A 24,813-nucleotide genomic window follows, 5' to 3' on the forward strand; every position below is an offset into this window, starting at 1 on the left:
TACTAAGCTTGTGGCCTGCCCTTTCTTATTTATTTATGGACAGAAGTTTTGCATTATAATGTAGCCAAGTTGATTGATCTTTCCCTTTATCAACATTTTAAATCTTAAGAAATCCTTTTTTACTGTGAAATCATAAGCATATTTCCCTCCATTATTGTCTCTATGTTTCATTGTTTTGTCTTTTAAATTTCAGTATCTACACCAACTGGGACCAGTTTTTTGTTTGGTATGAGACAAGAATTCAATTTCATTCTTCCCACAGGGTTACCAACTGTCCCAGCACTACTCATTGTGAAGACCATCCTTTCCCCCACCAAACTGCACAGCCTTTCTGCCATAAATGGGTTTCCACTCACACACGAGTGCTTTGGGGCTATTTTGTTCCAATGGTCAATGCATCTATCCCAGTGCCAATACAGAACTGTCTTAATTTTATAATAACTCTTTATATCTGGTAAGGCAGGTCTCCTCACCTTGTTCTTCTTCTTCAGGAATGTCTTGGCTATTCTTGAATCTTTTTCTCCTCCATATATATTTTAGAATCAGCTTGTCAAGTTCCACAAAAAACCTGTTGGGATTTTTATTGGAATTGCATTGAATCTATATACCAGTTTGGGGAGAATTGACATCTTTACAATATTGAGCTTTCTAATCCACTGACCTTAACTCTTTACTAGTTTAGGATTTTTCTTTAATGTCTTCAAATATTTTTATAATTTTCTCCAAAGATTTTACAAATATTTTGTTAAATTTATTCCTAAGTACTCTACACTTTGGATGCTACTGTAAACGGCATCTTTTAAAAATTATTAGTTTTTGATCATGGCTTATGTATAGAAATGCATTAACTTTTTATCTTGTTTTTGTATCTATCAACCTTGCTAAAGTAACTTATTAATTCTAATAATATATCTGATGAATATTTGGATTTCTCCAAGGACAATATTCTCCTCTGGAAAAAATGCATATTTTGTTTCTTCCTCCTCAATCCTTAATACCTTTCATTTCTTTTTCTGCCTCATTATGCTGCCTAAGATCTCCAGTACAGTGCTGGGTCTCATTCTTTTCTAAATCCAAATCCCCCTGCCAACACTCTAACTTGGGAGTCATCAATGCCCGAGCACTCTGCCATGACGGGGAATATACTCCCTTTTAAGGCAGTTCATCACATCTTGGAAAGTTCTGTTTAGAAGGACACAAAAGCCAGATACACATTTCTTTTCTATTTCCCTTGTCCTGACTAGTGGAAAACCTAGAGGTCAGCTGGAGCCTTCTCTGTCCCTTGAAACCCTTAACCCCCAATTCCCTGGACTGTTGAATTCCAAAGCGCCTGACACAGTTCCTGCTGATTCCCATAGGCCTTCGGCTCTGATTCATTTATTTCGAGACAACTTGTCAATGGAGAGGCTACTTGGCCTCCACCTCACTCTGACGCCACACAGTTCTTCTTAAATTTTCAAATTACACACACATGCTTCTCCACCTGGAAGTCCAAGAATTAAGCTGTCTGTACAAGGATGCAGACTTGCAGCAGGGAGGGTGTCACATCTTGCAACGCACACATTTGGATCATCTCACTGGCTCCACTCTTCCCTCTCTTCTCTGTCCTATCCCCTTTCTCTCAGGAACTAACTAAATTTTGCTGCCTTTTTTTTTTTTTTTTAAACCTTGAACATGCTTTAGGGACCTCAACAGGTGGCTTTTTTAGATAAATTTACTGCTTCTAAGACAAAAGCTGGTCAATAAAAAAATCCAGCTTATAACTCTAGGATGAACGCCATCACCTGGAAATTTCAACCACGGTGGGGCTTCACAGAGAAGCTGCACACTCTCCTTTTAGCCTGTCAAATATCTGAACACAGCTGTCATGTCTTACGCTTATTACTCCTTCAGCTGTTCACCCTCATGGTCCAATTTTTCTCCAGAACAACTTCGCATTTAGTGATATTCCTTTTCACAGAGACTTGATCACAAGACTCCTGGCACAACTCAAGCTGGGAACATCAACTCTTTATTCTATATCCTATGTATTCATTAAAGTACAGTGGATATTATGCTAAAGCTAAGCTCCATTAGTTTCACTTACTATATTAAAAAACCGCTTTTTAAAATGTTATGACAAGAATTCAGTAAAAAGTGAAAGTTCCCTATCATGTTTCTTTCTTTTTTTTTTTTTTAAAGATTTTATTTATTTATTTGACAGAGAGAGAGATAGCGAGAGCAGGAACACAAGCAGGGGGAGTGGAAGAGGGAGAAGCAGACTTCCCACCGAGCAGGGAGCCCGATGCGGGACTCAATCCCAGGACCCTGGGATCCTGACCTGAGCCGAAGGCAGACGCTTAATGACTGAGCCACCCAGGCGCCCCTCTATCATGTTTCTTATGTCTTTTACCCACCTTGTAGAAAGCCACTGCTCATAGCTCACAGTATTTTTCCAGACTTTAAAAAGTACTTTTGGGGGCACCTGGCTGGCTCAGTTGGTGAGCATGTGACTCTTGATCTTGGGGTTGTGTTTGAGCCCCATGTTAGGTATAGAGATTACTTAAAAAAATCTTAAAAAAAAAAAAAGTATTTTTTTAAAAGGGGGATTATACCAGGTATAGTCCCCTGCAATGTCTTTTCTCCCTTAACAATGACTTAGAGACCTAGGTTGAGACATTTATTTTAATGATAGTATAGAATTTCATAATAGATCCAAGAAATCATTTAGCCAATCTGCTATTTGATAGATATTTGCTTTTCATTTTACTTTCTTTGCTATTATAAATAATGCTGTAATGAACAACCTTGTGCAAATACATATTTGGTTTTCTGTCAGAGTCCCAGAAGTTAGGTCAGATAGTGTAAACATTGAAATCTGATTGATATTGCCAAGTCATCCTTCCAATGTTATACCAATTTAAACTGGCTCTACTTGTGCATAAGAATATCTGTATCCCCAGATCTTTGCCCATACCTGACACCAATCTTCTTAAATTTTCAAATCCAACAGGCCCAAAATAATGGTTACTTTTAATCTGCAGCTCCTTGAGACCTTTTCATAGGTTTACAGATCATTTGTTTTTTTTCCTGTGAACTACTAATTTTTCTACTGCAATGTTTACTGTCTCGCAGGTCTGTAGCAGCTATGTATTATGAACAAGTCTCTTTCTACCTGTGGCAAACAGTTTCTCAGAGTTGGCCACTTTTTTTTTTTTTTAAAGATTTTATTTATTTATTCGAGAGAGAGAGAGCACGCAAGCAAGCACAAGTCGGGGGAGCAGAGGGAGAGGGAGAAGCGGACTCCCCACTGAGCAGGGAGCCCGAGGAGGGGCTTGATCCCAGGACCCTGAGATCATGACCTGAGCCGAAGGCAGATGCTTAACCCACTGAGCCCCCCAGGTGCTCAGCTGGCCACTTTTTTATGGTGTCCTTTTTCATAGGAATATTTAATACTTTAATGTATTTCTTTTCTTCCAATATATTCCATTGTGCCTTCTGAATCTTGTGTTTTGCTTAAAAAGGCCTTCCTCACCCCATGATTTTAAGCATATTATTCTTTTTTTTTTTTTTAAGATTTTATTTATTTATTTATTTGAGCCAGAGAGAATGAGAGAGAGAGAGAGAGCACATGAGAGGGGGGAGGATCAGAGGGAGAAGCAGGCTCCCTGCCGAGCAGGGAGCCCGAAGTGGGACTCGATCCAGGGACTCCAGGATCATGACGTGAGCCGAAGGCAGTCGCCTAACCAACTGAGCCACCCAGGCGCCCTAAGCATATTATTCTGATAATAGACACAAATCGGTGTGTTTGCCCTAAGTGTTATTGTTCTCTTCCCTGCCAGGGCTGGATGCAGGCACGGCTGCACCTGAGCCACACTGTGCCAAACCGGATTCTCAGGACTGTGAAACCAACAAAGAACAGAGGCTTCCCTAGAGGGCCCCAGAGCCACCAGGATAGGGCCTGTTCTGCCCAAGGTTTGGTAGTCTACCTCAGTTTTTGATTCTGTCAGCTTCCCCAGAGTCTTCCCAATTGATGGTTTGGGGTTTTGTTTTGTTTTGTTTTTCCTTAATTTGCTTGAGTTGACTTCTCTTATTTTTAAATAAAAGATCTTTTTTTTTTTTTTAAAGATTTTATTTATTTATTCATGAGAGACAGAGAGAGAGAGAGAGAGAGAGAGAAGCAGAGGGAGAAGCAGGCTCCCAAGGAGTAGGGAGCCCGATGCAGAACTCGATCCCAGGACCCTGGGATCATGACCTGAGCCGAAGGCAGACGCTTAACCATCTGAGCCACCCAGGTGCCCTAAATAAAAGATCTTAACTGACCTAGCAGTTTCATATGAGAGAGGTGTTGTGGTTGGGAGACTTAGGGGAGAAATGTGGGTATGTGAACCTGATTACTGGGTTCAGATGAAGGGAAAGGAACTGTCAACCAGTTTTCAGGATGGGAAAGAGCAAGCCACTCCTAGTTCACAACTGCACAACAGTTTCTTCAGTTACTGCTTGCAATCACCTGGGGTATGTTCGAACTGGTGGGAAAGAGGTAGGGGAATCCAAATTAAAAGGAGATGATGGAATGTTGAAACCAAGGGGTAGGGTAATTCTGACAATATCAGATAATGAAATAAAAGCCCAGCTCTAACATCAAATGTTTATCTCCAAAGACAGCACAAAACCTAGGGTCTTTCTGACTGTGCTGTGTATTTTGCTGAACCAAAGGTTAAGATTTCAGTATCTTGCTGGCTGCTGAATGTTAATGCCAGTGGGATTCCCATGTTTCCTGGGCCGCTCATGTGAAAGCCAGGGCCTTAAGTGAGACGACGATGGTGCTGAAACAGAGGAGTTGGAGAAAGCCAACTGCTAAAACTCCCTAGTATGCTCTCTACTGCACCCTGCTTTCATGAGGAAGACAAATGCCCCGCGACTCAGCTCTCATCGCTCATGGACAATCAGGATGCAAGCACAATACAATGTGGAGGTTAAAATACATAAACAAAAAGAAAAGCAAAGGGCTAATACTTAGAGGAAAATGCAGGAATTCTTTGAGTTGGATCATCAAAAATCAGAGGACTAACGGATATAGATTTTGGACATCTTAGACCACAGAGGGAAGAGCATCATTTTTGGATAAGGCCAAATTTCTAGTTATGATATGGTTAACTCTTCGGCACATAATGTAACAGCTCAAGATACTGACCACAAAATGGCAGGCTAGGCTGGCCAGTGAAACCTGGACTGAATGCTAAATTCAGCTAGGTAACCATGAAAAACCAGAAAACCCTTGGCACAAAGTGGGGGCTATCAGTGCTACCGGGGCTCCAAGAGGCTCAACCTTCCTGCAGACACCTTCACTGTACCCCTGATGGGATCCACCACGCGTGCTTTGCCAGAGAGGGCACACATGTGAGCAAAGCACTGGAATCTTTCAGAAGTGCTTTCGTGACTGTCTTCACCAAAGTGAGATGCTCGTGGAAGGGACTAGCTTCAAAATGGGATTCTCATCCTTCCTTGGGATGGAAGGAGCCTCAGAGGCCATAGTCACCAGCGCTTAGACATTTCTAGTTGTGGATAAGTCATTGTGAAGCTCCCAACAATGGAAATGGGAGGCAGCCAGTACAGGTGAACTAAGGGGGCCTGACTACACTGTCAAGCTAGAGAAAGGGTCCCTCTGCATCCAACTGCCAGCGTGAGTCAGTTCATGACCTGGAACCCTTCAATGTTAGGCATGTGTAAGGAAGAACTTCACATAACATCAACACTCATATACCATGAACTTCCTCTTCTTCTTCTCTTAAGAATCTACACCCATTTATCATGGTAACTCCACTGGGTAAAGGAAAATACACCTTTGGGGATCTACTCGTTCCAGCCTTGAGCTACCTAATTCCTGGGAACCCAGAATGCCACTATTTTATGCTAGTTAGAATGGAGCCTTTGTAGGCTGGGTGATGGACAGCTATCTACAAGTGGCAGAATACTCACACTGACTGGTCTCTTAAGCCAATGGATAAGAAGGACCATTAAAATAGCAAGAGCAAATGCAAGCTGGAGCAGTAATCTCTTTACCAAAAGGCTAAGCTGAGTTACAGAGGTCCTAAGTCTCTTGGTGAGTTACAGAGGTCCTAAGTGCTACAGAAGATTACAAGTTGCAGGATAATGAGACAGTACATTTATATGTGTGAGTTTAGTGATGGTGTGAAGCAAGTGCTCAGTGATTACTAGTATTAGCTATTCTGATGCTTTCTATCACCACCTCCCCACATGCAAACTACAAAAGAGACTAGCACAAGAGACCGACAGTGTTTAAGGATGTCAGTGGATTATAATATATGAATCATGTAGAACTGCTGATTTGCAGGTGCTTTTCCAGATGCACTCTCCTTTCCTACAGATTAACATAACTGCTGGTACCTGGAATATAGCTATTGATTAACAGCTGTATTTTTTTCCTTTATGGTGCACAAAGACTACATGAAGCAGTTCCCATTCTCATGGCAGGAGCAGCCTCAGTGATAAATTATCTTGACATCTCTCTGATGTGATCTGGTTCATCAGGATTTTGTCTGTTTCACAGGACATCACCCTGACAACTATGCTGATGACATCAAGCTGACAGGACTTGAAGAGCAGGTATTTATGTATGTTAGATGTACATGCTGGACATAAAAATACAGTGGCCTGCCACTTCTGCCAAGTTTTCTGAAAGTCAAAGGCCTGTGGCATGTCAGGATATCCCCTCCAGCATAAAAGACATGGTGCTGTTCCTTGTCCATTCCCCCCCATCCCTTAGGAAGGCCTGATGCTTATTGAGCCATTTTGGATTCTGAAGACAGCATATACCACATGCTGGTGTCCTGACTCATTTATTAAGTGACCTGAAAAGAGAAGGCTCTCCAGTTAACCCAGGCCACAGAGAAATAGACTCTGGTTGATCTTGTGGGGCCCTAAGTGTCTGTGCTTAAGGCTGGAGCAGGAAAATCATAATGAAAAACTTTAGGATTTGGGGACAAAACCATGATCCTAGCAGCAAGATCATGTTCCGAGCTTAGCACTGGGCTCTGGTAGAGACTATATGCCTGACCATGGGTCACTAGATATCCTAGTGACTTCGCTGTCCATCAACTAAGTATCACATGATTCCATAAGCCACAAATTTGGACATGTCCAAAAGAATTCTACCTCCAGATGGAAGTGATGTGTACAGAACACTTGCCATACAGCCACTCCTTCAACAGACACATGAATTCCCAATGATATCAACAGTTAACAGAAGAAAAAAGTCCAGCCTAGTGCACAAATGGCTCTGTGAGATAAACTGGCCCACTCTAGAAGTGGACTGCTATGGGATAATCTACTTAAGGGATGACTCTGAATGAGTATAAAAGAGAAATCCTTTCAGGAGACAGAACTTCAAGTAAGGTATCACACTACCTCACTGGAGGTCAGGATCTAAGCTGATCCCTGGATGGTGGATAACTGGAACAAGAAAGACAGGAAATATTTATGCTCCATGTGTATGCTCACCAGACAGCACTCACTGTTAAAAACCCAGGAGATGTTGCTGAGCCCTTTCCTTCACTACCCCAGTGCTGGCCCAATGAGCCCACGAGCATAGTGGCCATGGTAGCATGGCAATGGGATCTCACCACGATATTTGTTTCAATTTGCCTACCGTGCCTCTAGGAATACCACCTCCATCCAGGGATTTACTGGAATGCTTTACCTCAGGCAATATTCCTCCAAACAACTCACTTCACAGAAAAAGAAGTTTGGCAATAGGGTCACATACCCTATACCCTAGAAGCAGTGGGCACTACAGATTATGCAACAGTAGGGTGCCTACTGGGGATCTAGCTCTGGTGCTAAGGCTGGGGTGTCATCTTGGGGGATGAGGTAAATGTTCTCAATCAATAATGAGCATTAAACAGTGACATTTTTCCAATAGCCAAAAAATGAGTCCAAGTTATTCCATTAACTCTTGCCTAGTAAATGGTCTCCTACTTTAACTCTTGCTTCCTTCCTATTCTCTTCTCCACTTTGTAGCTAATGATTCTCTCAGAGTACAAATCTGACCACATCACTCTCCACTCCAAGCCCTTCAGTGACAGAACTGAAATGAGGGGTGACTCACCTACCCAATAACTATTCCTCCCTTCCTCCTTGCTACTATGGCTCCCATTCTGTGGGGTTGACTGCTTATCCCCTACATGACACAGGAATGATCTGGATTGATCTGAGTGGTTGCAGTAAGCCTATTTTTCTCTTACTTGTGACTGAGTTAAGAAGGAGCATGCAACAAGGCACGTTTTCAGAAGCTCTTGGGAAAGTTTTCCTCGCTGATAAAGGGAGACACACAGGAAGAAACAGTCATCCTTTTCCCACTGGACCTTGTTATACCTCCATGTGGCACTTAGAACTGGGGAAGCCATTTTGGCAACAAGAGGGGAGCTAGGCTAAGAGACAAAGCTGACACATGGCTGAGTGGGAGACGTAAAGGAAACAGAGTTTAATAATGCCCAAAGTTGATGAATTAGCCAACTCTGGAACTGTTCCTCTATGTCCATCCCCTCTCTCTAATCATTACCACTTTATGTCAACTTATTAGCACCTCTGTTTTTAAACTGTTGCAGCCCCTAACTGTACTCCCTGCATCTACTCTGGTCTCCCCACGGGTTCTTCTCTATTTAGCAGCCAGAAATATTTTTTCCAAAATATAAATCTGGTTGGTCCATGGCTTTTCACTTCACTTATGATAATCCACATCTACAGTCTGGCCTAGTCTTCTTCCACAGTTTCCTCTCTTGCCACCTACCCAAGCCTTTGCCCTAAGCCACATATAGGCTTTCTTTATTTTTCGAATGTGCCCTTCTCTTACCCACCCTCACTAGTGATAGTTTGGCCCTTGTTATTTCCAGTGCTTGGAACATTCCCCACTCTCCTTTACCAATGCCCTTGCCTATGATTAGGCCTCAGTTAAAACATAATTTCTTCAAGGAAGTTCTGAACTGGGATCAGAACTGGTGGGCTGGACACACCAACCGGTAGATCCGCAAACATGTTCAGCTTCCTTAAGGGAGTTATTAAAAAAAAAATACAAATCTACCCCACGTGAGGCCTGTGCTTGGTAGTCTTCCATGGTCCTCATTTCTATACTGATTTACTCCTATTGTCTGTTACGTAAGACACTCTGGGACCCCTGTTTCAGACTCCAAAAAGCCACCTCTTAATACAGACTCCTACAACTATGTACCAGTCCTTCATGTCCTATATTGCTGTCTGAACTTAAACAGTTATTTTTGTTCTTGTTTATGGGGATTTTCCTACTAGACGGCAAGTTCCCTGAGTGTAGGGACTGGATCTGTTTTTGTTCCCCAGCAAATCCCTGGCACCTAGCACATATTAGATGCTTGATAAGTATTTATTAAACAAAGTAATAGATGCAATGATGAATGGATGGATGGATGGATGGATGGATGGATGGATGGATGGGTAGAGGAGAGAGGTAAGGCAAATCTTATTTCATTTCCTGTCTATAATCACATAGGAAAGGAGTCAGATAAACCTGGTAGAAAATTTCTCACCTCTTAACCCGTTAGAAACCTGTTTTCTACCTCATGACCCAAAAGGCCTGACCTTTGGTCTGCCTTCCTCCCTGCTGACACGCCAGCCTCAGCAAAGAACTCACGTTGAATTCCTCTCTGAAGAGCTTATTGTCATCAGCCATTCTCCGGTTAATCTCCTCTTCCAGCTTGTCCACGGGCAGGGGTGGATACTTCCTGTTGGTGCTTGGGGACCTGGCCAGAAGTGGCACGCTCTGGGGTTCTGCAGTATACAAGGGGGGAGGTTGGTCAGGTACTCTGGAGACCAAATTGGGGATTCTACCTCATGCACCAGGCCTCCAAGAACTAGGACTGCTTTCTTCAAGTCTTCCCTCTACCCCTTTTAGGATGGGGAAATCCCTAATTTCTTGTTTTTCTTCTCCATGAAGGTTCCCCAGGTCATTGAGGGGTGCCTTACCCACATCCTCAGTGCGGCCATTGGATAAGCGGAAAGAATTGGAATGGCTCCCAGCTTGCTTGTATTTCTTAAACCTAATGAGAAAATGTTCATAGTGAAAAAGTAAGCACAGAGTCAAGGGAGACCAATCACCGGCTTCATATTTCCACATATCAATTCAGCTTCCTAAATCTCCTTTACCAAATAAACATGCTCTTTTACAGACAGGTCCTGCCCATGCTGAGCCAACTCCACTTCATGGTGACCTAGTGCCTCTGGATGTTCCTGCTCATCCTCAGCACTCTAGAATCCAACGGAGGTGCCGTAACAGTATATTCTGGCTTGTATGGCTCCTCCGTGTGGCTCCAAGTCCAGGACTCGCTGGAGATGACCACCACACCAGGTGGAGAACAGTCAAGTGGGTAGAATGCAGTGGAGGGGAGGTAAGAATATCCCTATCAAACTAAAATCCTGGTATTTCCCCAGTGCAATCAGAGAGAAGCCCAGAGCTTCAGATGGGTGGGCACAGGTCTGGCTACAAGTCTCCTGCAGAACGGTGGAGACACATCACAAACTGTAGGGGTGTGTAAGGTTCCCCTCTCTTTATCCCTGCAAAAGAACACAGGGAGCAGAGAGCAGCTTAAACCAAAGATAAGGGTGGAGTTAATCCAAATTAGCCAGGGCAGTAACTTCAGCAGGAAGAAGACAAATGCACCTCCCTTTTCTCTCCGCTGGGTTCCCCCCCTTCCTTGCCTTTTCTCCCTGTTTGAGTGTAATATCTAGAGGACCCTGGAGAAAGCCAGAAAGGGGAACTCTGTAATTCACATGGTTCAGTTTAGCACACCAGGCTCAGGGATCCTAGATCCTAGGTTTGTCCCCAACACCTCTCCCTCCGCCAACTAGAAATAGAATAAGTCTCTATTTACCATATCATCTCTAATCGGGTACTGTTGAGGGTTGCTTCAGTAAAGCTAGATCTGAGGGTCTTAAATAACCTATCAGTAATAACACAGACTATATAGCTTTTCCCTCAACCTCAAACTACCTTCCTGGGCTTTAGGTTAAACTGGAATTGGGGAACTGGATTTGGGCAGATGGAAGCAAAGGGGAGGGGCTGGGTCTTGAAGAAAACTATGTAGAGCTTTTAAACCACTTCTATGTAGAATTTTAATCTTAATATCATAAACCATTCCCCTCCATTCACTGTCCTTATCCTACTATCTTCTGGACTGTGTGGGCTTAATGAGACCCTGGGGTATTGAAGCAGAATCCAAGAGAATGCAGAAGCTTTAGCATTCTCACCTTAGCATTTAGCATGCTCACCTTAACATGTACAGAACTATGATAATAAACACGATCACTAGCAGAGAGGACAGGGCCACCATCACTGCAATAATTGGCGTCTCATCTGAAACCGAAGAGAACAAAACATGTCATTACCATTGTGTGCAATGGAGGGCTCAAGTCAGCTGCTCGGGGAAACACCCAGATAAGGAAGAAGGGCTCATTCAATGCTTCTGTAGCTGGCAGGGCATGGATAGAGTGAGAGAACATTTCCCACTGCCACCCCAGGGTCAGTGTGGGTGGAAGGGGAAAAGGTAGGGTGAGCACCTAGGATGATACACCCATCCCATCTCTGACTTATACATTTGTTTACTCTGTCTCCCTGCATTAGATTAAAAACCCTCTGAAGCCAGAGACTTTATTTCCTTCATCGCTATAGAGCCTAAAACAGTGCTTAGCACATAAAAAATACTCAAATATTTGAAAGCATGAACACATCAATCCTGATGGCAAGCTGGGTGTGCAGGGCTAACGATGTACTCTGTCCCAGGCTCAATGGGCTCCATCTAGAGGAAGATGGGAGAGGAAGGAAAAAAGACAATTTTCCTATTGTAAACCCAAATGGTTTCCTGGCACAGAGAATACTGTTCCTGATTAAAGCAAGGAGACAGTATTAGATCCTTAAGCCCTATGTCTCTAAAAATGCTGGGTACTCTTTTCTACCACTTTCAACAGCCACCTTTTACCAGGAAGGAGCCCAACTACAGCAACATCTGGCTTGAAGACAGAACAACTCCTCCCTTCATTCCACAGGGCCTGGCTTCCTAACCACCCAATACTTAGCCTCCTTTCTCATGGCAGCTGACCAGGTGCTGACTCATCCTCCTCCAGGCCCACATCTCCACCATGAACACACACAACCACTCTGAGTCTGTAACCATCTTCACCATTTCCCGTTCTGCTAAAAGGGAGGGCATGTCCCTCCCACGTAAAGGTCAATCCTATCACATATGGTCTGGATTACATTCATTACTGTCACCTCAGTGACTTGTCTTCTTGCCCAGTAACTGTATGCCAGGCTCTGCTCCAGACTCTGGGAACAGGGAAGTGATTAAGCAGACTTGTGGGCCTACATTCTGGGGGAAGGAGCAGCACACTCTTCAGAAACAAGTGAACACACAATTTCAGACAGGGACAAGTGCTACGAAGAAAAGAAGAGTAACGGGATAGAGACTGGTGGGCTGGAGGGGGTTATTTTAGAGTAGTTTGGGAAAGTCGGAAGTGCTTATACTGAGCAGAGGTCTAAATAACGTGAAGATGTAAACCATGCAAAGATCTGGGCAAGGAACTTTCTAGGCACAGGGAACAGCAAGCATAACACCCCTTAGCAGCTTGGCGGGTTCAAGAAATAGCACAACGGCCAGTTTTAGTACAGGATGTGACTGGAGAGGTGGGCAGGAGCCGGAAGACTTGGGGCTTCATAGGCCATGGTTAGCAGTGTGGATTTAATTTTGAATGTGATGAGAAGCACTATGTGACTGGAGGGCTTTGAACAGGGCACAAATATCACTGGATTTACATTCTTTTAAAAGATCAGCTAGCTAAACTGACTCATAAGCAGTAGTCATGAGGTGGGAAGTAATCCAGCAGAATATGGTGTCATAAATATAGCCAAGAAAAGAATTTTTCAAGGAGGGAGTAATCCACTCAATCAGATACTACAACAGATTAAGTAGGTGAGTTTCACAGAGAAGTGAAACTGGATTTGACGAGACAACAGCTATTGGTGACTATTTATATGGTAGAAGTCCTCACCTCAAATAAAGAGTCAGTATCTCACTGTCTTCTCTTTCCATCTTTATTTCACTCCATTTATGCTTCCTCACCAACTACTCAACTGAGACCACTCTTAAGAGTGCAGAGAGAATGAACAGCAACTGGAGGGGGATGTGGGATGGAGAGCTTTTTGTTTTGTTTTTTTAAGAGATGGGAGGTATTATACCATGCTTCTTTGTTTTTTTAAAATTTTATTTATTGACAGAGAGCCCCATGTGGGACTCGATCCCAAGACCTTGGGATCACGACCTGAGCCAAAGGCAGACGCTTAACCGACTGAGCCACCAAGGCGCCCCACCATGCTTCTTTGTTAATGGCAATTTTCAAACACACCCTGGTATGTGGCTCTCATCGGAAAATGAGCATTCAAACTGGCTAACTACTCCCTCTTCTTTGAAGAGCTTTCATCTCTTGGTTTCCACAACAAAGCACGCTTCTGATTTTCTTTCTATCTCTTGGCTGCTCCATCTCATTTTAACCTTGCTAGCTGTTCCTCTTCTAACACCAGGTCTCGAAGTGTCTGACTTCCTTGGGCTCCGTCCCCAACACTCTTCTCTGCACTCTATCTAGCTGATCTGATCAGACAGATGGCTGTAAGCACAAATGATACACTAGCAATTCCCACATTTGCACTGCTTGGTCAGACCTCTCTTCTGAGCCTATATGCCACCCCACTTAAATTTCACAGGCAATGCAAACCTTCTGTGTCTAAAGCCTTCCCCTCACCACTCAGTAGTGAACACTGCCATCCACCCTGCTGCTCAAGGAAGAAATGTGGATACCCCCTTGATTTCCTCTTACTTATCATCTATATCCAACCCAGCTGCAAGTAATATGTTTTAGGGCTGAAACCAATGCCTCCAATTTGTCTGCCTTTTTCCATTCTGTTGCCATCACTGTAGTCTCAATCCCTAGCCTCTCAACTGGATCACTGTAAGCCTGTCTACTGCCAATCCATTCTCCACAAAGCAGGCAGAGTGGTCTCTAAGAAAGCGAACCAGATCATGTTCCTCTCTTGTAAGACCTTTTGGTTTCCCAAGCCTTTAGAATGACCTAGAACATGAGCCTAGAACAACCTCCCCCACAAGCCCCTGCTCACCCTATCTCCTGCTACGCTCTCCCTGCTCACTCCGCTTCAGCCGCTGGCACCCTTCATGCTGAGTTCATTCCTTCTGCAGGCCTTCAAACATGTTATTCCATTCTGCTCTACATAGCCTCCCTCCATTCTTTGCCTGGCCACCTCCTACTCACCTAGTTCTCACTTCAAGTGTTGCTCTTCCTAAAGAGGTCTCTTCTGACTTCCTAAAACTAACTTACGATCCTAAGTTTTAGCTTCCTTAACGCTAAAATGAGTTATGTGAAGATTAAATGAGATCATCCATGTGAAGTTCTTGGCACAGTAAGCAGCACACATTATGTACTCACAGTCAGCATTAGCTGTTATCTTCCTTGTTCTTCTCACAAAACACAGTTATTGCCCTTGATAATGACTCCCACACTTTGTAATTATATATTTATTTGAGTATAGTTGATTAATGAGTGTCCTTCCTTTACACCATAAATTCCACAAGGGCAAGAATTACATATCTGCTTTGTTTCTCACCATATACCTAAAACCCAGACAGAATTTCTCACACATTTGGCACTAAAATACTAGATTAATGATCTATCACTAAATACGTCTTTGTTAAATGCCAATCACAAAGGGGTGTACACCAGGCATTCAAAGAAGGTAATTAGAGACATCTGGCTCAAGATGGGGAATTGAATCCATAATTTTACTTCGTTCTCTTCCCAAAAGTACACTGAAATGCTAGAAGAAATATAAAAATACTAATGAATGAAAAGCATATCTGGAAGGCAACAAAGAGTGGCATTAGTAGACCTGAAACAGGGATTTAAAAAAGACAATGCAGAGGGACTGACTGGACTGCGGCAGAGATCAATCAGAGCCAAAGAGCATCCAGCTGAAACACCTCAAGCTTAGAGTCAGCCAGGCCTGGGGATGAGAGTGGGCACTGGGGTAGCAGGATGGTATTTAACCAAAGGTTTGTCAATGCAGGGCCAGCACATCCACAGGCTGGGTAACAAGCTGTGGTGCCCCATCCAGCCTCAGCTAGGAAAACAGCACCCTATACAGAGTGGAGGATTTGTCAAGAGAGTGCTCCCCCGCCCCCATATAAGTTGTACGCCCCCATAAAAGTTGTGCATATATTTTTAAACTCTGTATTATGGAAAACTTTCAAACTCACATACGTGTAAAGAGAACATTACAATGCATCCCTGTGTATTTACCACTTTACTTCAGGGTTAGCACTTACATGCTTTTCATCTCTATCAGGGTTTCTCAACCTCATGATAATGACATTTTGGGCCAGATAACTGTCCGTTGTAGGGGGCTGTCGCGTGCACTGTAAAATGTTTAACAACAACCTTAGCCTCTACCTACTAGGTGTCAGTAGAAAACCTCAATTGTGATGACCAAGGTCATCTGCAGACATTGCCAAATGTCGTCTGGAGGGAAAACCACCCTGAGTTGAGAACTACTCGTCTACGCCCACCCCAATGGATTTTATTTTTTTAAAATTTTGTTTATTTGAGAGATAGTGAATGAGAGAAATCACAAGCCGGGGGGAGAGACAGAAGGAGAGGGAGAAGCAGACTCTCTGCTGAGCAGGGAAGCCGACACAAGGCTCGATCCCAGGACCCGGGGATCATGACTGGAGTTGAAGGCAGACGCTCAACCGACTGAGCCACCCAGGCGCCCCTCCACTGGATTATTTTATTTTATTTTTTTTATTTTTTAAAGATTTTATTTATTTATTTGAGAGAGAGAGAATGAGAGACAGAGAGCACGAGAGGGAAGAGGGTTAGAGGGAGAAGCAGACCCCCCGCTGAGCAGGGAGCCCGATGCGGGACTCGATCCCGGGACTCCAGGATCATGACCTGAGCCGAAGGCAGTTGCTTAACCAACTGAGCCACCCAGGCGCCCCACTGGATTATTTTAAAGCAAAGCTGAGACATATCATTTCAACTGTAATTACTTCAATATGTAACATTAAGAGATAAGGATTCTTAATATAATCATAGTACCATTATCCTATTTATAAAGCAACACTAATTCCTTAATATGATTTAATATTCAGTTGCTGTTTAAATATCCCTGTCTCATAACGGTCTTTTCTGATTTGGTTAGAATTTGCATCCAGAGAGGGTCTTTACATTGCACGTGATTGCTAGGTACACTCAGCCCACAGACAGTTTCCTGGGTCAGCCCTGATGACAGAAAGGACAACGGTGGGGCCTGAGGTAATTCTAGTAGGCCACAAGACATGAATTAAAGGGAAAAAAGAAAGGAAGGCAGCTCCACCTAGAAGATAACAACATCCAACTTCCTAAACCATGACTGAACCCCTAGTTGAAGATGTGTTGTTTCTCCTCCCAAAGGGATACCTACTGTGAGCACATTCTAATCCACTCAATGCTCCAGAGCAAAGCTCAACCGCAGCTTTACAGGTGACCTTCACAAATACCAAGGACAGCAAATGGTAGTCCTGGGAAACAGACATAATATAAGAAATAGAATAAATCTTTAAAAACATATTGCAGGGGCACCTGGGTGGCTCAGTTAGTTAAATGTCTGCCTTTGGCTCAGGTCATGAACCCAGGACCCTGGGATCAAGGCCACAAGCCCCATGTTGGGCTCCCTGCTCAGTGGGGAGTCTGCTTCTCTCTCTCCCTCTATCCCTCCCCCAATTCGTGGGCACGTACACTCTCTCTCAAATACATAAAATTTTTAGAAAAAATTAAAAATAAAATATATCACAATTTGTGCAAGAGGACACTGCATTGACTTTTTTAAAAAGCCAGTACAAAACAGGAGTAATCTCACACCCATCAGGGACTGCTACTATCAAAAAACAAAACAAAACAGGGGCGCCTGGGTGGCTCAGCTGGTTAAGCGACTGCCTTCGGCTCAGGTCATGATCCTGGAGTCCCGGGATCGAGTCCCGCATCGGGCTCCCTGCTCGGCGGGGAGTCTGCTTCTCCCTCTGACCCTCCTCCCTCTCATGCTCTCTGTCTCTCATTCTCTCTCTCTCAAATAAATAAATAAAATCTTAAAAAACAAAACAAAACAAAACAAAACCAGAAATAACAGGTGTTGGCCAGGATGTGGAGAAACTAGAACCCTTGTTCACTGTTGGTGGAAATGTAAAAATGGTACAGCTGCTGTGGAAGCAGTATGGTGGTTTCACAAAAAATTAAAACAGAATTACCGTATTATCCAGCAATTCCACTTCTGGGTATATGCCCCAAAATCGAAAGCAGGGTCTCAAAGAGATATATGTACACCCATGTTCCTGGCAACATTAGTCACAGTAGCCAAAATGCAGAAGCAACCAAATGTCTACTGCTGGATGAACAGACAAGCAAAATGTTGTATACACACACAATGGAATATTTTCAGCCTTAAAAAGGGAGGAAATTCTTCTTTTTTTTTTTTTAAGATTTTATTTATGTATTCATGAGAGACAGAGAGAGAGGCAGAGGTAGAGGGAGAAGCAGGCTCCCCGCAGATCCCAGGACCCCGGGATCATGACCTGAGCCGAAGACAGACGCTTAACTGAATGAGCCTCCCAGGCGTCCCAAAAAGGGAGGAAATTCTAAAACATGCTACAGCATGGATGAACGTTGAAGACCTCATGCAAAGTGAATAAGCCAGTCACACAAGGACAAATACTGTATGATTCCACTTACATGAAGTGCCTAGAGTAGTGAAATTCATAGAGTCAGAAAGAAGTATGGGGGTTGCCAGGGGCTGGCAGGAGGGAGGAACGGGGAGTTACGGTTTAATGGGTATGGAGCTTCAATTTTACAAGATGAAAAGAATTATGGAGATGGATGGTAGAGACGACTGCACAACAATGTCAATGAACTCAATGCCAGTGAACAGTACACTTAGAAATGGTTAAAACAGTAAATTTTGTTATGTGAATTTTACCACAATAAAAAAAATTGGGGAAAAAAGGAGCAATCTGGGAATTGCTAAAACTAAAACATGAAACTAGAAACTAAAAGATGATTGGGGGAGAAACAATCTCAATAGAAACGCTGAAAAGGAGAAAAGATGAAACAGAAAAACAAATTAGTAATGTGAAAGACCAAATCACGAAAGTTCCCAGAACACAGAGCAGTAAGAGTGAGATGGAAAGTGTAACAGTGAAGAGATAAGCTAGATTGTTTCTAAGAGTTCTAATAGCTGTTCAAATACTAGATTTAGGAATTCCCAAAGAGGAAAACAGTAAGGAAGGAGGGAAAGAAATTATATGAGAAACTTTTCTTAGCAAGCCAAAACTGACCATCAAGTTTGAATGGCAATACTGAAAAAGGAGCTTTACCTAGATACATCCTGATAAAGGCTTGAAATCAACTAACCAACCAGAAGCCACCCTTAAAAACTTCTAGCAGAAGAAAAAAGGCTCCCTACAGAGAAACAAGAATCAGATTTATGTATGACCGCACATCTAAAATACCACCACCAAAGTCAATAATGCCACTGTCTACCAAGTTCTTAAGAAGGACTCTGAACCTGGAGTTATTCATCTAGCCAAATTTTCATTTGAGCATGAGGTCAAAAGAAAGTCATTCTGGCTTCAGGGTCAGACAAACCTAAGAGTTCAAAACTCTACTATCCTACTTCGTAGTAGTAAGACAATCTTCTGGAAACCTTGAGGAATGCCTTATGAAATGCAAATATATTATCACTCTCCACCTCTTACGGTTAGTGGATGATTTAAAAGAAGCAATATTGGGGCGCCTGGGTCGGTTAAGCGTCTGCCTTCAGCTCAGGTCATGATCTCAGCATCCTGGGATAGAGCCCTGCATTGGGCTCCTGCTCAGTGGGGAGCCTGCTTCTCCCTCTGCCCCTCCCCCTGCTTGTGCTCTCTCTCTGTGTCAAATAAATAAAATCTTAAAAAAAAAAAAAAAAAAAAAGGCAGCAGCAGCAACATTTGAAAAGTGTCTGATATCAAAGGAAAAGATTTGGCTTTGGCATCCAGAAACTCACACACTAGCAGAAAACCTCAGTCCAGATTTTAGGATCAGGAAGGTCCCTTTGTCTTGAAAACAGGGAAAGTACAACCCAAATGTAGCCCACTGCCAGCTTGTATAAATAAAATTTTATTGGAGTAGAGCTGCTTGCATTCATTTACTTACTGCCCATGACTGCTTTTGCACTACAAACGTAGGGCTGAATAGATGTGACAGAGATAATATGATTGCAAAACTGAAATTCTTTATTATCTGGTCCTTGATAGAAAAAGTCTGCTGAACCCTGATCTAGAATGTTATTACCACCTCTGCTCTTAAACGATTCTAGGCCAAATATCACCTTTTGTGGGTAATTGCTCATTTCTTATACTTCCGTAACACTACATACCTAATCTGCTACAACACTAATCCCCCGAATTAAAGTCACCGATTATATGCCCATTAAATTACAAATTTCTGGAAGGCATGCATTCAAGATCACACCCAGATATTCCTGCACTCAATATTTATTGTTTCATTCAATAAATATTTATTGAGTGACTTATTGTGCCAGGCAGGTCTTGAGGGTACAGTAGGGAATAAATCAAAATTCCTTACCCTTATGAAGCTTATATTCTAGTAGACGAGAAAGAACAACAGGTAGTGATGAGTGCTATGAAGAAAAATAAGGCAGGGTAAAAGAGGAAATGGGGGAGGTGTTCTGTGATGTAAGATGGGGTGGTCAGAACAAGTCCTGAATGAATGAATGGATGGAATAAGTAAAGCAAGAACAGTGCAGTACTGTTTATGACCAACAGTAGTAGAGCTGACAACTATAAGCAATATGACAAGAGTCAGCTCGCCAGATAACTTAGAAATAAAAATTAGTTAATATTTTAGCACTTATATAGCAGACACAGAGCAAAGCACCATACACATATCATTCAATTATCTTAAGAACCCTAAGATAGATATCATTATTAACCCTGTTCTATGGGTGAGGAAACTGAGCACAGAGATTAACTTGCCCATACTACAAAGCTGCAAATCGAAAGCAAAACCACAAAGTTACACTATTCTCCAGATTCTTCATAAACTACAGGACCAACACTTTAACTCTTCCAAGCTTTCAGGCCAGAACAGCCCTCTGTCATAGAAGTAAGATTTTACCTTTGACATCTGAATTATATCCATGTTTCTGATACGGTTAAGGACAATACAGATAGTAAAGATGTCCCCAGGCCTCTGTGAGGGAAAGAGACTCACATCTATTACGAAAACAGGAGAGAACTTGCAACAACAGCTCCCTCTGTCAAATTTTGGACTTGGAGATAGGCTCAGGATCAAGTCACTCTCTTGATCTTAGGGTACCTCCCTAACTGGACAGAATCATCTCATCTCTCAGGCTTGTCCTGGTCTAGGTCTTCTGGAGGTGGCCTTACATGATGCAGGTGTAGGCAAGGCAAACACACTGGTCTGTCTATTCCTTGCCCAACCCCCACCTCCCCTCTAGCAAAATGACATTCTAGCAAAATGTCACTTCCTAGACTCAGGGTATGGGGTAGCATTTCAAAAATACTAAAATGGTGTTCTGGGACAACAGATGTCTTACTTGCTATATTCTTTTTGCAAGAAAACAAACGGTCATGTTATTCTAAGGGCTCACATGTAGACAGGTGAGTCACCTAAAGACTCAGACCACCTTGGTCAACTACAAAAATAATCACTGAAGTAAAAGCCATATTCCTTTAACCTCAATTCCTTTAGATTTATGTATGACCGCACATCTAAAATACCACCACCGAAGTCAATAATGCCACTGTCTACCAAGTTCTTAAGAAGGACTCTGAACCTGGAGTTATTCATCTAGCCAAATTTTCATTTGAGCATGAGGTCAAAAGAAAGCCATTCTGGCTTCAGGGTCAAAAGTGTAGCAGACACAGCAGACACGAGACAATTTAGAGATTTTCCTGTGTAAGAAAATGCTATTGAATGATCTTGATATATATATTGAGGCTGGTCTCTACACTTTTCAATATCAGTATTCATCAACTCTCAACAGCAGAGTTGTAATGTTTTAAGTGCTTTCTACTGGCTTTAAAAATAGCAAAAAATCATCAGGTTGCCTCAAGAGCCCAAACCACTGGGCTGAGCCCAATCTTGTCTTGGGCCAAATTATCATTCAGAAACTAATTTCTATTGCCCACCTATCTTCCCTAAGGCCTCTGGAGTTATTCTAAAACAAAAATCTGACCATGTCACTTCTTCCTTCCCCTCACCAGGAGACACGCTAGCCCTTGAGCTCACACCACCAGCAGGTCCATTGTGCTGAGGCTAGCTCTGGCCACTCCCCCCACCTCATGCGCCTCAACTGTGCACAGTTCCTCAAATATTTGACTTGCTCTTTCATGGCTCATTGCTTTCACCCTACCTGGCGCATCCTCATTTTCCTCAGTCACTATATTAATTTAAACTGCCCAAAGTTCACCCCCACGCCTCCTTCTAGGAATGAGTCTTTTACACTCTCTTGCAGCACTTTGTGTGGTATAGCCAAATAACATGTAGCTGAGTGGACTTTGATGCTTACTGTTCACAGGTTTCTTCCATGAGACAGGGAATATTTTTTTTCTTTCTGGAATCCTTAGCATCTAACGGGTACTGAATGAATATATAATTAAAGGTACTTAGGGAAAGCCATGGAGTTCACAATAATAATGTCATTTACTATGATGATAAAAAAATACTTCTTTAGAAAGCCGGGGGAGCAGGTGATCTGATGTGAGAGCTGAGCAACCTCAACAAGCCTCTGGGGTTCAACAGAATGCTTATCGTGTCTGCTTCTAGAACTCTGTAGTTCAAGGACTCCTTCTTCACAAATGTTTAGAGGATACTATTCCAGACTTAAAAAAACAAAAAAAAAAAAAACAAAAACCAGGACGCCTGGGTGGCTCAGTAGGTTAAGCATCTGCCTTTGGCTCAGATCATGATCTCAGGGTCCTGGGATTGAGCCCTGTGTCAGGCTCCCTGCTCGGTGGGAAGCCTGCTTCTCCCTCTAACTCTGCCTGTTCATGCTCTCTCTTGCTCACTCTCTCTCTCTCTAATACATACATAAAATCTTAAAAAAAAAAAAAAAGGTACAGGCCAGGAGAATAGCTAAATGTCTACAGTCACAGTAGTACTGTTGCAAGATGACCCTGCCTTGGGAGCTGCCTTACACACAGCCTCCAGGAGGCTTACCAGTGCCCCTGTGTCCGTGAGTCCCGACTGACTGGCTGAGATTCCTGACCTCCTTAGTCTCCCATCAACAATAACAGTAACAGAACGGTGGGATGGTAGGAGTGGCAATGTCAAAGCCAGCACTTGCTGAGCAACTGCTATGTGCTGACCCAGCAGTAGGCCAAGCACTTTATATGTGTTACTCCTTTCTCCAAAACAACCCTATGACGGAAACTGTGTTCCTATCCAATTTTGCAAATGGTGAAGAGGCACAGGGAAGTCAGATATCTACCCCACACTGCTGGTTAGTGGTAAGAGTCAACTCACAAACCCAGATGGTCTAGCCCCAGAGTCCACGGCTTGCTTTTAACCACTGCATACAAACCTTCTCCAAATATTCCACTATGCCACTCACTCCCCAGCCTCAATATATATATCAAGATCATTCAACAGCATTTTCTTACACAGGAAAATCTCTAAACAGATGAATGAGAGTATGCATCACTATCCTGCTCAAACTTCATGAGAACAGTAAGTAGATGTTACAGATTCCCCTTCAAGACCAAAGAACCCATTCCCCTAGCTGCTGGGAGGGTTAGTGGCTAACAGTTCTCAGCAAGTCCTTTCCCAGGAACTGCCCTTGGCCTAAGAGAGTAGCCTGGCCCAGGGGAAAGCCCCTGTCCCCCCCATTCCAGCTCCAGAGCTTGCTGCAGGATTGACTGAGGGCTTCGCTGCCTTTGCTCTGACCACATGGCATCTCTCATCCTCTCTGCTCAATACTACTGCCTTCGGTGCTTCGCAGGTGCTATGGAGAAAGTACTCTCCAGTAAGCCTGCTATCTCAGAGTCTGCTCTCTCTAGAACAAAACTAGTAAAACCGAGATGTAAAATTAGTGAAAACTAAACAACAATGGGAGAGTGCACTCATGACCACTGACTTCATGGGGAAGAGGCACTCAGGAGATAATGACAGAACTGGATTTAATGCATTACTATATATTACACAAATCACCCGAAATTAACACCAGTAGAAATGCTTTAAAAGAAAAGCAGGTTACAAAAGGAAAAGTACTGTTGTGATTCCACTTAAATTAGGTAGCTAAGATAGACAAATTTATAGAGACAGGAAATAGAATAGTGGTTACCAGGGGCTGGGAGAAGGGAGAAATGGGGGGTCACTGTTTAATGTTTAGAGTTTTAGTCTGGGATGATAAAAACGTTCTGGAGGTGGATGGTGGTGATAGCTGCACAACAATGTCTTAATTTCACTGAACTATACAGTTAAAACGGAAAATTTCATATGATGTATATTTTACAATTAGAAAAAAAGCTAGTTCTACTGAATAATGTGGGATATATTTAAAAAATAATACACATGAGAAAATAACCAGTTTATTAGACCTCAAGAGAAAGGAAGCAAAGTTCCCTGCCTCCCTTCATCTCTTTTTATTCCTTTCTGTTTTGACAATTAAAACACCAGCCATTGCTATTCAAAAGCATCCCAGAGACCAGTGCAGAAAAACTTACAAGTTAATTCATCTGCATAAGACCTACTTTGCTTGGCAAACCCATTATGATGCAAATATTTTAAAATAATTTGCCTCATTTCTCAGAAAGCATTTGGTTTTAAAATAATGTGATATCAAAATTTACAGAAATACTTCTAAAGGTTTGCTCTGGTAAAAATGTCATTGCATTTGGGGCTTTAGATATTGCTGAGAATATGTACATCTCTTTATTTTCCTGTTTGGTCAAAAGCAATTATACAAATTTTTTTTAACTTAAAAAGGATATATGCTAATACATATTAATAATATGTCACAATTAGCAATATTCTATATAATTAAGGTAATTTCATTTCTTTTTAATCACAATACTGGAACTACTCAAATCCATGTTAGTTAACCAGGTAAAAAAGGAATAATATTGGGGCAAGAAAAGGCTGAATATTAAGAGAATACACATTATGTAGAGGAAGAAAGCAGAGATTGTATGTTTAATCTTAAAGCTATACCATTTTGACTTTTGACTTTAAGATTGGTTAAAAGAGGAGTTTTAGAGAGCAAATATAAGTTATCTATTGCAATATAAATCTACTAAGTCTACATTTGTAGTGAGAATCTAGTAAGCAAATGTGAATAGCAAAGACACTACTTGATAGAATCTAGTTCCTGAGTTTAAGAAAGTGAGAGCTGGAAAATCACAAGAAATCTGTGCACAGTATAACACCTCACTAATACAGTGGCAGATGGACAACACATAAAGGATTATAGTATCTACTTTTCTGATTCAAATGCTCCCTTACTTAGTGGGAATTCATTTAAGCCTTCAAATGTTTTATTAATTATGCAGGAAAAACTGTGCATGGTTAAATAGTGGAGTAAGAATAAAAAGCCCCAGAAAGCTCATTTAATAAAATAAGAAATCACAAGAGAAAAATTGGTTCATGGATTAACATTTCCCAAACTCAAATGCA

At 42.4% G+C, this 24,813-nt stretch overlaps 1 protein-coding gene across 9 annotated transcripts in view; it reads right to left on the reverse strand.

Annotated features, from left to right (window-relative positions):
• PTPRA (protein tyrosine phosphatase receptor type A) overlaps positions 1-24,813 on the reverse strand; it is a 163,273-nt gene that overhangs the window by 35,683 nt on the left and 102,777 nt on the right. For 7 of the 9 annotated variants that reach the window (XM_035005994.1, XM_035005999.1, XM_035005995.1 and 4 more), the window contains 3 exons: positions 11,296-11,380; positions 9,994-10,067; positions 9,662-9,798 (listed from right to left, as the gene is read on the reverse strand). In XM_035005994.1, the coding sequence (XP_034861885.1) occupies positions 9,662-9,798; positions 9,994-10,067; positions 11,296-11,380 (296 nt within the window). Of the gene's footprint in view, positions 1-473; positions 497-9,661; positions 9,799-9,993; positions 10,068-11,295; positions 11,381-16,549; positions 16,682-24,813 lie in introns of those variants that run through there. The other 2 variants (XM_035006002.1, XM_035006003.1) reach the window with 2 other exon arrangements.

Source organism: Mirounga leonina, unplaced genomic scaffold, assembly GCF_011800145.1.
Source record: "Mirounga leonina isolate KUSES-001 unplaced genomic scaffold, KU_Mleo_1.0 Mir_150, whole genome shotgun sequence".
Classification (NCBI taxonomy): Eukaryota; Metazoa; Chordata; class Mammalia; order Carnivora; family Phocidae; genus Mirounga; species Mirounga leonina.